The sequence below is a fragment of the Hyperoodon ampullatus genome, assembly GCF_949752795.1.
Source record: "Hyperoodon ampullatus genome assembly, chromosome: 10".
NCBI lineage: Eukaryota > Metazoa > Chordata > Mammalia > Artiodactyla > Ziphiidae > Hyperoodon > Hyperoodon ampullatus.
The window spans coordinates 49,020,235-49,033,299 of NC_136923.1; the positions used below are offsets into that span (position 1 = coordinate 49,020,235).

At 49.7% G+C, this 13,065-nt stretch overlaps 1 protein-coding gene across 3 annotated transcripts in view; it reads right to left on the reverse strand.

The window, feature by feature from the left end:
- Positions 1 to 1,053: 1,053 nt before the first annotated feature.
- Positions 1,054 to 13,065, reverse strand: part of CTDSPL (CTD small phosphatase like) — a 131,080-nt gene continuing 119,068 nt past the window's right edge. The window contains exons 6-10 of one of the 3 annotated variants that reach the window (XM_079713717.1): positions 12,207 to 12,299; positions 8,185 to 8,370; positions 4,535 to 4,652; positions 2,757 to 2,827; positions 1,054 to 1,323 (exon numbers count right to left, since the gene is read on the reverse strand). In XM_079713717.1, coding sequence (XP_079569843.1) covers positions 1,315 to 1,323; positions 2,757 to 2,827; positions 4,535 to 4,652; positions 8,185 to 8,370; positions 12,207 to 12,299 — 477 coding nt within the window. In that variant the 3' untranslated portion in view covers positions 1,054 to 1,314. Of the gene's footprint in view, positions 1,324 to 2,756; positions 2,828 to 4,530; positions 4,653 to 8,184; positions 8,371 to 12,206; positions 12,300 to 13,065 lie in introns of all 3 variants that reach the window. The other 2 variants (XM_079713716.1, XM_079713718.1) reach the window with 2 other exon arrangements.

Below are 13,065 nucleotides of genomic sequence, written 5' to 3' on the forward strand. Positions count from 1 at the left end.
GAGAGACAGAGGGACAGAGAGGGACACAGCCTAGGAATCCAGAACCAGGGAGGAAGCTGGGGTGACCGCTCTGGCTGGCCAGGAGCTCTACTGCAGAGAGGGCACCTAGGGGCATGGCACAGACTAACTGGGGGGTGGGGGGGTGGGGGGTGTGTCTCTGGGTAAATATTAGGTTTCCTGGCCTGATATAACACTGTGCCCTGTGTCCTTTGGGATGAATATACATGCCTGGCAGAACCCTGTATCCCTGTGACAGAATAGACTGCAGAGCACTGTCTCACTGGCCTCCGTTTTCTCATCCACAAAATGGGGATAAGACCCATCTGCTGAGATTGTTGACCCTGGTGTTTTTTATCTGAATTAGGTATTATTATGAAGAGACAGTCCTTAGAGTGGTGAGGCTGTGCCCAAGGCTTTGCCGGGACTTCCTAGCAGAGGGGCAGGGCGGGGAACTGGTAGCCCCTTACCTTCTCATACAGAGGGGCTGGGCTGAGGGCAATGTTTCTGGATGTCCCAGTGCAAGAAAACTGTTTTGGATATCCTTACTCTCTTCCTGGGTCCTTTGCCATGCTTCATCTGATAAGCACAGCACCTCAGCCAGCGTATGCGAGGGCTATGGGTTTAGGTACCACACGCAATGCCTGTGGCTCTGAGGGGCTGGGGTGGGGGCTGTGGTTTCCTCAGGCTGCACTTGGAAGCCTGTTGGTAGGGCTGGAATCCTTGGGGGAGGATGGTGAGCCAGACCGCTTCTGTGGTCCTAACACTGGGCAGAGTGGTTTCCTAGCTCCCCTTGGAGTCAAGGTCCATGGCTCCTGAGATCCTGCTCCCATTGGCCCCTGCTCTTCGGAAGCTGGGGCACCGGGAGACCCAAGGTGCCGGTGTGAGGCTGTGCAGCTGGGAGAGAACAGAGAACAGAGTGAGGACAGGTGCTAAGAAGCAGTCCACCCACCAGAGAGCGCAGTTTCATGTATTTATTTTTGGCAGGAAGGAAATCATTGCAAATCTCTTGACTGACAATGCTCGCCCCTGGAAACGTGCACATTCTACCTGTAGTATTTCCCCAGTGATGCTGGATTGTTTACACATTCAAATGTCCAACAGAAATCCATGACTACCCAGACACCAGCATCTCCACCACTTGGGGGTGTGTGTGTGTGTTTGTCTATAGAGAAACTCCCTAGAGAATGGAACAGGAACAGACACCATCAAATTTACAGTAAAATAGGAACAGAGGCAGCCAGTTGATTTTGCACAGGTATATGCAAGCACTTCAAACCATCCACTCTTCTCGAACCCTGGCATGCCAACTGTCCATCACAGCACCTTTAAAAGCAGAGGCACAAACGTCACGAGTGTTTGACCATAGGGCTGTGTGGTTCTTGATTTTATGAGAAAGCCATCTTTAATATACAGGGTCATAAAATGTTGCCAGGTTATAGACTTATACAGATTTCCTTTTTATACAAGTTCAAATGCTGCAACCATGACAAATCAGTGTCATTAGGGCATCCTCATGTCTCCAAAATCATCTCATCAAAACTGCACCACATCAAAGGAGTTTCCCCATCAACCATCAGCTATGACACGTGGTGCTTCTTTTTAGGATACAGATGCATTGTTTACAAACAGCTAATGGGTGAAACCACGGACCAACATGTAGGATTCCAGAGCAATGGAAGACAGAGCAGTAACAACCTCAGGTGTGCCTGGGCACCTCCACTCAAGGCCCGGCCAGAGATGTGATAACATCATAGTCCACGATCCACAGAATCCTGTTCCAGATCTTAATGTAAAAAATATTTTTCCAGGAGACTATATTTTAACCTGGTACCAAAAGGACCATGGAAACTCAAGAGGTCAGATTTCTCATTTGGCTAAAGAGATGGGGGGTGTTTTGGTAACAATGGGAAGTATATGGCACAGAGAAATTGCTGATAGGTTTCATTAGGTTTTAAAGCCCACAATTTAATAAAAGGTAATAATTAAAAACAATACCCGTATTTACCTTAAAAAACATAAACCCCAAACATTCATCTCATTTCTTGGCCTTATGTTAGAATTCTATTGCTTCATTTACATGTAGATGATTAAAAATATATATATCGATATAGATATTTTGATTATGTACATAAAGCAGAATCAAGGGTTAAAATAAGAACGGACTTTTGGAGTGGGGTCAAATAAGGTGCACAGAATCCAGAACCCTCCGAGGGCCTGCTGCCCTCCTGAGACATTCTGTGTCTGTGGTGGCAGGAACTGGGTTCCACCCCCGGCAGCTCTGCACTGGCTCAGTGCAATGGTGCTCACGGTTTCAGGAATGACCAGGTGAAGTGTCTGGCTCAAGCCTGCCAAGTGTCTTCACTCCATCGGAAGTGGGGCACGATTCCTAGGTTTGATGCCCCTGGAATATTCTAGAATTTCAGTCCTCTCTGCCCCCTATTCCAAATAAGACCTTGGGATGCCAACAAAGAAGGGGGCACAGGTGAGGTTCTAAGGCTCTCATCAGGACTGATTTCTGTGTGGATGTCAACACATGTCAGACACTTGACTGCAACATTCAAGACATTTAAGGCAGTGGGTTCATTTAATAACTAGTTTTCCAAATCAAGGTGTATGGCATGTGCAGACCTGCCACGTAACTGTGATTTTCTGTAGTCATGCCTTGCAAGGGGCTGTTTCTATTTTAACTGGCATGTGGATTACTGGGTTTGGAACACTCAGAGCATGGGGAGACCTGGTTACCCCTGAATACTTACTTCTCTTCTGAAAGCACGGCAGTCTGCAGACCAAAGTGCTGTTGGGAGGACGTGATTGGCAGCTGGCTTCACTATTTTATGAATGAAAGCAGAAAAGAAATTTTACTTTGACAGCTCCCCGCCCCCCACCGTTTTCCAGTTTTCTTAGTGCCAGTCACTCCCACCAGAACTCCGGCCCGACCCATAGAGGACTAAGGCAATGGTGCCAATGTGAAAGGGTTCTTTTAAATTATCTTTAAGAGCAATACTTTATAGACTGTCTTATTGTCAAACGAGGAACATGGCACTGCTTAAAAGATCTCACTGGGAGAGGCTGCAAAGTGAGCCCCGGCTCAGGGAGGGGGCCCTTCCTCTTCTTGGCTCTGGGCAATGGGTCCCACATCTAGATGCGTTTCCCCAACCCTCGGCTCAGAAATAGGCTGTGCTTCAAAAGAGAAGACCAAGAGATGGACTCGGGCCACATCAGCGTGGTTGGTGGGTTGAGGCCACAGGTTCTCAAGAGAGAACGGTCGGCTTATCAGAAACTCTGAGCTTGACTGCAGTTTGAAATGAACGCCACACCGGTCAGGTGCGCTGGCCCTTTTGTTTTTGTTCCCTTCTGAACTCCCAAGGCTGGTGCCAGGGAAGGAACGCAGTCCACAGTCTGCAACGGGGTGGGACACCTATGTTTCTGACCCTGTCCAAGTCTGCAGCTTAGCAGTGAGCAGATTCTGAGCGTAGGCACAGTGGCAAAGAACAGTGTAACAGCCGCTGGTCAATTCCATTTGGTGGCAGCGCGGTAGCAGCAAAGAAAATTCCCAAACAGCTCCACGGGTATCCAGCTTTCGGAAAGGACAGATTTAAAAATCAATCAACAGATTTTTTTTTAACTATCCAAGGGTTTTAGAGTTTCTTAGAACTGCTCTACCAACAACAACCAAACCAAAAACATACAGAAGTATGGCAGTAGTGTGAAAGCGGAAGTGACATGATGCCACTTTTCAAGGGGAAACTGTGACCTCAAGACCAATTTGTCACCGTCAGAAATAATAAGAGTAATATAAAAGGATCCATCGTTTCCTAAAGCGTTGAGCCACACGATTGCGGATACATTCCAAACTGGGTCAGAAATGAATGCACACACTGACACCGTCACAAAATCTCCTCGCAGGGGCCTGACCCTGCGGCATGCCACAGGCAGTCGGAGCAGCACACCCGCTGGGAGACAGGCTCCTATGACTCACCCCCATCCCTTACCACCCACATCCCTCCCACCTTCCAGGTTTTAGAAAATTGTCGTATTTATCTTCTTAGAGAAGCTAAGACAATAAAAGACTAAAAGATGTCTGGAAATACGTTGTATAGAAAAATTAACTCTCAGCTTAAAATAACATTCAAAAAGGCACTTCATCCTGTAGGAAAGAGATTCTGAGTTGGGTCAGCTACTCTGAGCTGGGGGAGAAGGGGACAGGCTGTCTGCTGGAGGGGAGGACAGTTGAAAGGAAGTCTGATAGATATCAAGCTTTTTTTTTCCCCATTTTTCCTTTTTGGTATGTTTTAAGAAAAGCAAATCCAGTAAAATGCATGTCCCTTTATGAAATTCATTAAAAGAGTTCATTTTAAAATAGTTGTTTCTGTTCTTAAAAAATAAACCAGGTAGGTATGGCCACATTCGCCCCGTGGCCTGGAGTATGGCGTGTCCTCACTCTTAGCTCCTGGGGAGCTGAGGCCAGGCAGGTCCCGAGGCTGAGGTTCCGGGGTGCACAGGCGGGAGGCGGGCGGAGGCCGGGGCTACCTACTGCAGAGTCTGTGCAGCATGCTGTACACGTCGTCTTCCTGGCTCAGGCCCTCAAAGAAGGGGATGAGGTCCAGTAGCTCCGTGTCTGTCATGTCATCGAACCAGGACTGCACAGGCACCTGGAAGACAGTGCATGGAAGGGGCAGCAGAACTGTATCCAGGCCTGGGGGCTGCTTCTAGCCTGACTGGGTCCCTGTACTTTAACATTTTCTTTGGTAAGGAGGATGGGTACCTGGAAATCCTCCTCCTCCTCCTCCTCTTCATCATCTTGTTTGTTCTCCTGTCCCAACTAAAATCAATCCAGATCTACCTGGTTCAGGAAGGCAAAATTAAGTGTACCCACTTTGCAGGCATTTGCCTGTTTTGTTTTCCTGCCACAGAAAAGGTGGCCAGGGCGCAGAATATGTAACTAGCTTAGCACCTTGCTAATTCCAAACGCTCTTGCCACTGCATTAAACAGCTTCTTGTACCTCAGAGCACTTGGAGCCAGAGGTCACCAGCCAGCACTGACATCAGGGAGCCCACGTAGAGGGCATCAGAGGGCTTCCACTTAGGGTCACTGTGCCAGACTGCACGGCAAGGAGAAGTGGACCATTTCCTCCCACGCTTAGCAGAGATCAGGTAAAAGGGGAAGTATAAAATTTCAGGACATTCTGAAGCCGTGGGCAAGACAGCATTCTCCCTTAGGTTTAGACAGAGAGGTGGGGAAGGCTGCTAGTGGGTGGTAGCCAGGGGTGCAAAGAAGAGATATCAAAAGAAATTTGGGGAAGCCAAAAAAGTTGAAAAGCAGTATTTTTGACCATTTTCCAAATCTAAAGACTGCTTAGAAACATAACAATTCAGCATGTAATTTTAAAAAAGAAACAAGGTAAGGATTAACCAAAAAATGACTACACCTGGGGAAGGGGCAGGAACGGGTGAGAGGGCAGAAATGGACACAAGACTTCTCTGAATTTATCTTTGCTGATAGTTTTGATGTTAAACTATGTAAATGTGTTACGTAATTGAAATAAAATTAAATCATTAAGAAAAAAAGCAACAAAAGATGAACCTTAGTGTATATAAGTTTGTGACATAACCACAGAGGATTATTTCAAGTGATTTTGAAACATAGTGTTTGTAGATTTCTCAAAAAAACAAAACCTCTAAATGCACTCAATTGTTTTATTATTAGTAATAATATTAAAACAATGCAATTCTGAAGCTATTAAATGTATACTATAGAATAAATCAAATCTGTAATGATGTTAGTATCTTTAGGAATCAAGAGTTTCAGCATAAGAGAAGGAGACACAAATACAAAGACAAAAAGAAATTAAATAAAAACCGTTATAACAGAATTGGAAAAACCAATGTGAATTTATGATTTTGTTTTCATTCTAAAGATAAAAATAAGTGTACTTTGGCTCTGTCCAGTAGAAAGTACTGGAAGCAAAGGACATCCCAGTAACAATGAGAACCCACCCAAACTGTGGTCTCTAGATACCATTTTCATTCTTAGGAACCAGGTTCCATAGAAAAATGGCTGATTCCAGGGCTGGAGCAAGAAATGGACAAGATGAGCTTGGAACATCTTGTTGGACCAGAAAGCAGGAAGCTATCAAAGACTATTGTTATCTGAAGGGGCATTCACTGGCCAAAGGTGAACATTTGAGTGTACAAGAGGATAATAGATGGACTTAAGTTATAACATAAAAAAAAAATCCATGAGTTCATAATGGTACCTAAAAACATTCACTGGTTACTTTTGGAGGCTGCTAGAGCACCAACTCATGACTCTGAAAACTGCAGAATTAAAGAAAAAGAACCAAGACTTTACTCTGACTTCCCTATTCAAACATTCAAAATGAATTTTAGGGTAATCAAGTAGTCAATGAGAACAAGTTCAATTAAAAAAAAAAGAATTCCAGCCAATAAATGCAGAAAGAATGATAGGATTTAGAAATCACCATTTTGCAATTCCTAACGGAATTGGATGTGGATGTAGGTAAGGATCATCAACAACTGCTCACATTTTTAGGTGAAAGGTCGATTGAAAATTTAAAAATGGATGGATCAAGCTGACAACACCTGAATCCAAAAATCAATTCAAAATCTTTAAAAGTGGGACAACCTGATGTTATATGCCTCCTGATGTGATACCACAGTGAGTACACAATACCAAAGCAATGTATGGACCTTGTTTGGATTCTGATTCAAACAATCCAAATGTAAGAAAATATTTCGAGATGATAGGGAAAAGATGAACACAGACTGGATATTAGATAATATTAAGAAACTGTTAGTATTATCAGGTGTGATAATGGAATTGGGATTTTTTTTTTTTTTTTGCCATGCCGCGAGGCTTGTGGGATCTTAGTTTCTGGACCAGGGGTCGAACCCATGCCCCCTGCAATGGAAGCGTGGAGTCCTAACCACTGGACTGCCAGGAAAGTTCCTGGAATTGGGATTATACTAAAAAGAACCCTTATCTGTTAGACACATTACAAAATGCATTATGTTGAATTTGATTAACTCATCAAAAGGAGCATATTTAAATATAATACATTTTGAATGTTTATTCAAGTAATGATTATACACTAATGGAATCTAGTTTGAACTCAGTTTTTGGTTATTAAGTGGAGCAACAGAGTTCTGGCCTCAAGGAAAGGACCCTGTTTGGGGTTTTGTTGAGTCTGAGAAACCTGGGCTTGGGAGAAACATCCTCTCCAGGGCCTGAGCTGAGGCCTGGCGTGGTGGCCACCGTGGAGGGGTGAGCAATCACCAATGGGGCTGGTCTCTCTTCCCCTGGAAACGAAGGGCGGGCAGCAGGAGGGCATCTCTCCTGCTCTGAGTCGTGCTGCACCCAGAGAGTTGGCACTGGGAACTGCCACGCTCCACGGAGTTTGTTGGTTTTTTTTGTGTTTTTTTTGGTTTTTTTTTGCGGTACGCGGGCCTCTCACTGTTGTGGCCTCTCCCGTTGCGGAGCACAGGCTCTGGACGCGCAGGCTCAGCGGCCATGGCTCATGGGCCCAGCTGCTACGCAGCATGTGGGATCTTCCCGGACCGGGGCATGAACCCGTGTCCCCTGCATCGGCAGGCGGACTCTCAACCACTACGCCACCAGGGAGGCCCTCCATGGAGTTTTATGTAGGAAATGTTCCCGTTGTCTACCACCTCATTATGAGGTGGTAAAGCCTGGCAGTCTTATCTGAAGACCTCACTGAAGTGCTATTCATTCTTAATACTTCTGTTGAAGAGGTCACCCAGGCCTTCTAAGTCTACAGGGGTCATGAAGTCCTGGGCAACAGCCAGCTCCAGGAAGCTAATGACAGAACCTTCTCGGTCACAATCCTAAAGATGCTAAGGAGATACAGGCTCATTGAGCCTGCAAGCTCTGCTCTAAGTGCTTTTCACGTACTGCCACCCAGTCCTCCAAGAATCCTATGAGATCAGCATGCCTGTACTCCCCATTTGACAGAGAGGACAACTGAAGCTCAATGGGCATAAATAACTTGGCCAATGTCATGTAATTGCTAAGTAGCAGAGTTGGGATTTCACCAAGGAAAAGGCCAAGAAACCCTGCACAGGTGCTTGAAGGTGCAAAAGTGGTTCTATCTGGCAAGAGAGCTCAGATGGAGCTCTGCGTCCTTTCGCTTTGGGGCTACTTACTGCATTCTCAGGATGGAAGATGTACGAGGCAGGAGAATTGTCCACAATGATCACTTTGCTCAGCTCCCGCCCAAGGCGACTCAGGTCTTTCACATAGTTCCCTCGATGGAAAACACACGATTCTCGGAAGAGCCGGGCCCGGAACACGCCCCAGCGGTCCAGCAGGTCAGCCACAGGGTCTGCGTACTGGAAAGCAGGTGTTACAGTGAAGCCTGAGCGCCTGGAAGAGCCCAGAAGCCCTGACCTCCTGTAGCAAGATCCGTACTACTTTTCTAAAAAGGGATGTGTTTCAAGATCCTGGTTATTTCCCTGACACCCTGGATTCTTCCATTTCTCTCACTTCTCATATCCAATCCATCAGAAATTCTTGTCAGTTCCAGCTCCAAAAATATCTTGAATCCACCTGGATCTCTCTGTATTGTCACTGCCTCGCTGGGCCTCTGTAATCTCTGGCCTGCAGTGGCTGCGTGAGCCTCCAGAATAGCTTCCCTCTTCCCCTTGGACCTCCTTTCCACCCATTCACCCCACAGCTGTCAGAGCGGCCGCTGGAAGACATCTGTCAGACCACATCACTCCCTGCACTGTCTTCCCGCAGCATTTGGAACGAGGCCCCCCTGGTCCCTGCCGGATCCTGTACGGCTGCAGCCGCTTCTCAGCTCCATCTCAAGTCACTTGAGCCACACTGGCTTTGCACATGGTCAGGACCTTTGCACCAGTGTCCCCTCTGCATGGAACACTCTCTCCCCCGCTCTCTGCACGGACTTCTCCTTCTGTCTGCTCATTTTTCAGATCTTGGCTTCCCTTATCACCTATCCAGCCCTTCCTCCCTGGCTACTCTCTGGCCTCACAACCATTGCCCCCACAGAGCTCACCACCACCTGCTGCCACCTTACCTTCCTGTCACCTGTCAGGGCCCAGGCTTTGCCTGTCGTGTTCCCCATGACATCCCTAGCACTTGTGGGTGCCTACCTCATAGTAGGGCTCAGTAAATACTAGTTCCATCAGTGAACCAAAGAGCGGACTTGGGATCGGGCTTGTGTGCATGGGGCCACACTGCCCCCTAGAGGTGCTCTGGGCAGCTGGGCCAGCCCAGCCCCCGACTGTCACTGGATGGTGCCCAGACAGCACTTCCATTTACTTGGAGCCCAGGAGTTTTAAGGGAGGGAGTTTGAGCCCCACTCACAGTTGGGGTTCATCCAGCTTGGCCCTATTCCATGGCCTGGGGGAATTTCCCCCAAAGCAGGCTGAACTGGATAAAGAAAGAAAGGGGTTATCCCTGAGGGAGAATCTTCATCCAGACTGAGTGGCCAGGGCTGAAGGCAAAAGAGTGGCAGCTCCCAGCCCGATGTTAGGTCAAGCCTCAGCGCCAAGACCCAAGTGAGGGGCACAGCCAGTTTCCCTAGGGGCCCAGAGGCTCTGCCAGGGAGATAGGAAGCACCCGAGGCTGGTGGTCTTGGGAAGGCCAGTGGCGGAACGCACAGCAGCCCAAGTGCAGAGCCAAGGCAGGCACGGCTGCAGGATGCAGGGCTACAAGCAGCATCCTGGTTCCATGGGCGAGTCCTCCTCTCTCCAGAGACATCCTGATGGAGCAGAGTCCAGGAGGAGGCTGGATTCCCTGCCAGCCAAGTGGGGTGAGCTCAGGGCTCTGCAGTTTTCTGCTGGTGAGGGTAGCCAAGTGCCGCGTGGGTTGTTGTTTTTGTGTGTGTGGGGTGTTTTTTTTGTTTGTTTTTTTTTTTGCAGTACGCGGGCCTCTCACTGTTGTGGCCTCTCCTGTTGCGGAGTACAGGCTCCGGACGCGCAGGCCCAGCGGCCATGGCTCACGGGCCCAGCTGCTTCACGGCATATGGGACCCTCCGGGACCGAGGCACGAACCCACGTTCCCTGCACTGGCAGGCGGACTCTCAATCACTGCGCCACCAGGGAAGCCCCCACGTGGGTTTTTTTAAGGGGCTGACTCTAGCTAATTTCTTCATAATCATTAACGGTGGCAGCGGCATATATCTTTCAAGGGAATGTCTGAGTCTGGGGGCTCCAGGCCTTGGAGACGAAGGTGGGGAATATAAGCTTCATGTGGGCAGGGACTGTCTCTTGTTCTCTGTGGTATGCCTAGTGCCTAGTACAGTGGCTGACACACACAGTACATACTTGCTGGGTGAGTGAATGCAAGAAGGACACTAAGATGGGGAAGCAGACACCGAAGGGCTCTGACAGTCAGCAGAGGGGTGCTTAGGCCCCCGGGCCACAGGCCAGGAGGTCCCCTGCACCAACAGTGCTGGCTGGGGCTGAGCCCAGAGCCAAGCATGGGGGAGCGGCCACCTGTCAGCAGAGCTTGTGCACCAGGGAGGAGAGAAGCTGGACGGCTAGACTTGAGGGCTGATTCGGCAGAGCCAGCCTGAGGTAGCAGCAAGAGAAGGGCTGGAGAGACAGATGGAGGGGCAGGTGGGAGCCATCCAGGAAGAGCGACTGAACAAGGATGTTTAAGCAAGTGCTGGGGATGATGCCAAGAAAGAGTGCTTTCAATTTTGCCAAAGAAAAAACAGCTCTCAATCCACCAGCATTGTGTAATCTTCCTGTTTGTTATTTCTTTGGTTATCACTTCAGGCTCCTTGGCAGCCCAGAGCACTGTCAGAAAAGCCATCGGCACCACAGCACATTAGCCTTGGTACCGTTCATCTGAAACGGTACCCACCGGGGAAGATTATGCTTTTCCTGAGGCCACGCTCTCTTTTCAGTATGTAGAGGTCAGCCCGAGGCTTTGGATTCCCTCGCTACCGGCCTGGTGATGAGCTTGGCAGAATGTGAGCAAGTGGGGTTCTCTCTCCCCTCGGCCATGACAGAGAGATGACCCAAACCAGCAATGCCCAACCTGGCAAAGCAGCATGTGTGGGAACTCGGGGTCAGAGTCCCCGACATGCAGAGAAGGGAGCCGCGCAGAGACAGAACACGGGGGAGGAAGCTGCCTGTGGGTCCTTGGAGCAGGTCTGCAGACAGGCAGACAGAGCTCATCTTTGGGGCCATTCAGGGTCCCTGAGGTGCCCACGGAGACACCGGCAGTGCCATCAACAAATGGATGGCATTGGCCCCATCGGGGTCAGGGTTTGAGACATGGTCGTGGCAAGGATCTCTTCCGAGGAGCAGGGCCTGCCCTGTCTTGCCCTCCACACCACGCACGTACCTCCGCTCCCCTGTGAAGGGACAGGCTAAACCACACTGGGGGCCCTGTGAGCCGGCCAGTTCCCTCAAACACTAGGAGAGGGCCAAGAAACCACTCTCCTTGGTCAGAGCCAGTGTAGATGCCGGGTCAGAGATTCATACCAAACCACAGGACCAGAACGTGTGTGAATTATTCCATCATCATGAATAATTATGATAATAAGGAACGAACACCAGTAGCAGTTACCATGTGACGGCGCCCAGCACAGCACATGGGACCCGGCAGGTGCTCCACGGACACTTGCTGAGTAGGAGTGGGACCCTGTGCTAAGCTCTTTATGGGCATTATGTCATTTGACCCACCCCATGAGGGAGATGGAATCATCCCCATCTTATAGAAGAAACTGAGGCGAGAGAAGCGAAGCAACTGGCCTGAGGTCCCAGGGCTCATGAGGGCAGTCACAACTCTCATTTGGCCCCAGCAGGTGGATGAATCTTTGACCCTTATCTCTCCCTGAAACCCGTGTGAGCTAACCCAAGGGCAAAGAGGCCTGAGCCTGTAGCCAGTCAACAGATGAGATACATACGCCCTTTCTTGCTTACACTGCACACATGTGTGGTTTCCTGGCCTGTGGATAAGTAGCTTCAGCGGCCGCAGGGAGCAACTTCACGGAGCATTTGTTCCCAGTGCTGTTGCTATGGTAACCCAGAAGCCTCTCAGGCTGGTGCTGTGCACATGGCCTGCATCCACCCCACCTGGGGTGGGAACCTGTCACCATGGAGACAGCTTCCCCCACCTTAACAAAGGGCTGCTTGACAGGGGGCAGGGGTGGAGGGGCTGGGCGCTCAGGGCTGGGGGCAGGACCCACCTTGGCCAAGCTGGCAGTAAAGAGCACACACTCAAACAGCTGCCCCATCCTCTGGAGGAACTCGTCCACATGTGGCCGCTTCAGCACATACACCTGCAACGGCAGGGACAGCACGCCGGTCAGTCACAGCAGCCGCTGGGAAAGGCCTGGGGCCCGGACACCCTGCACAGGAAGAATTCCTAACCAGGTTCCTGCCTCCTGCCCCTTGGTTTAACGTGGTACGTACGAAGGGCTGTGCAGTTAGATATGGTGCTTGAGGCCAGACACACCTCAGATTGGGCTCCAGGTCTGAGTTCGGAGCAGACGCCCCTCCCAAGGGGGAAAGGGAAGCTGACCATGGTATTGAAGGTCCTGGGGATTTTCAGAACCAGTGAGTGGAAGGGTTGTGCCGCATTTGTGTGACACAATTCCTTCATTTCACGTGCGTTTCGTGGCACATGCTCTCAGTCAGGCCCTTTGTGGACACAGGCTGTGGTCTGGGGTAGTCCTGTCGGGAGGTCAGGGCCTGGCCCCCTGCCCGGCAGGCCTGGGATTGCTCCAGCTGCTACCTACTCTGATTGGAACCCCTCCCTCGCTAAGAAGGCCTGGGGTGGAGGCGCAGGCCCAGCAAAGCTGAAGGAAGGGCCTTCCTTGTCAGTTTGGGAAACCATCTACCTGACCCCACAAAGGTAACTCTGCTTGGGTCTGCTCCAGAAACAGATGCTTCAGGGGACTTGAAGCCAGCCTACCCCAGGCCCCAGAAACCAGCCATCAGGAGGAGCCTCCAAGCAGAAGGGGGCAAAGAGCAGCTTTTCCTAGAGTGGCTGGGCTCTGCTCCTGACTGGGGAGCCTGAACAAATGTGAGGAAACATGGGAGCGG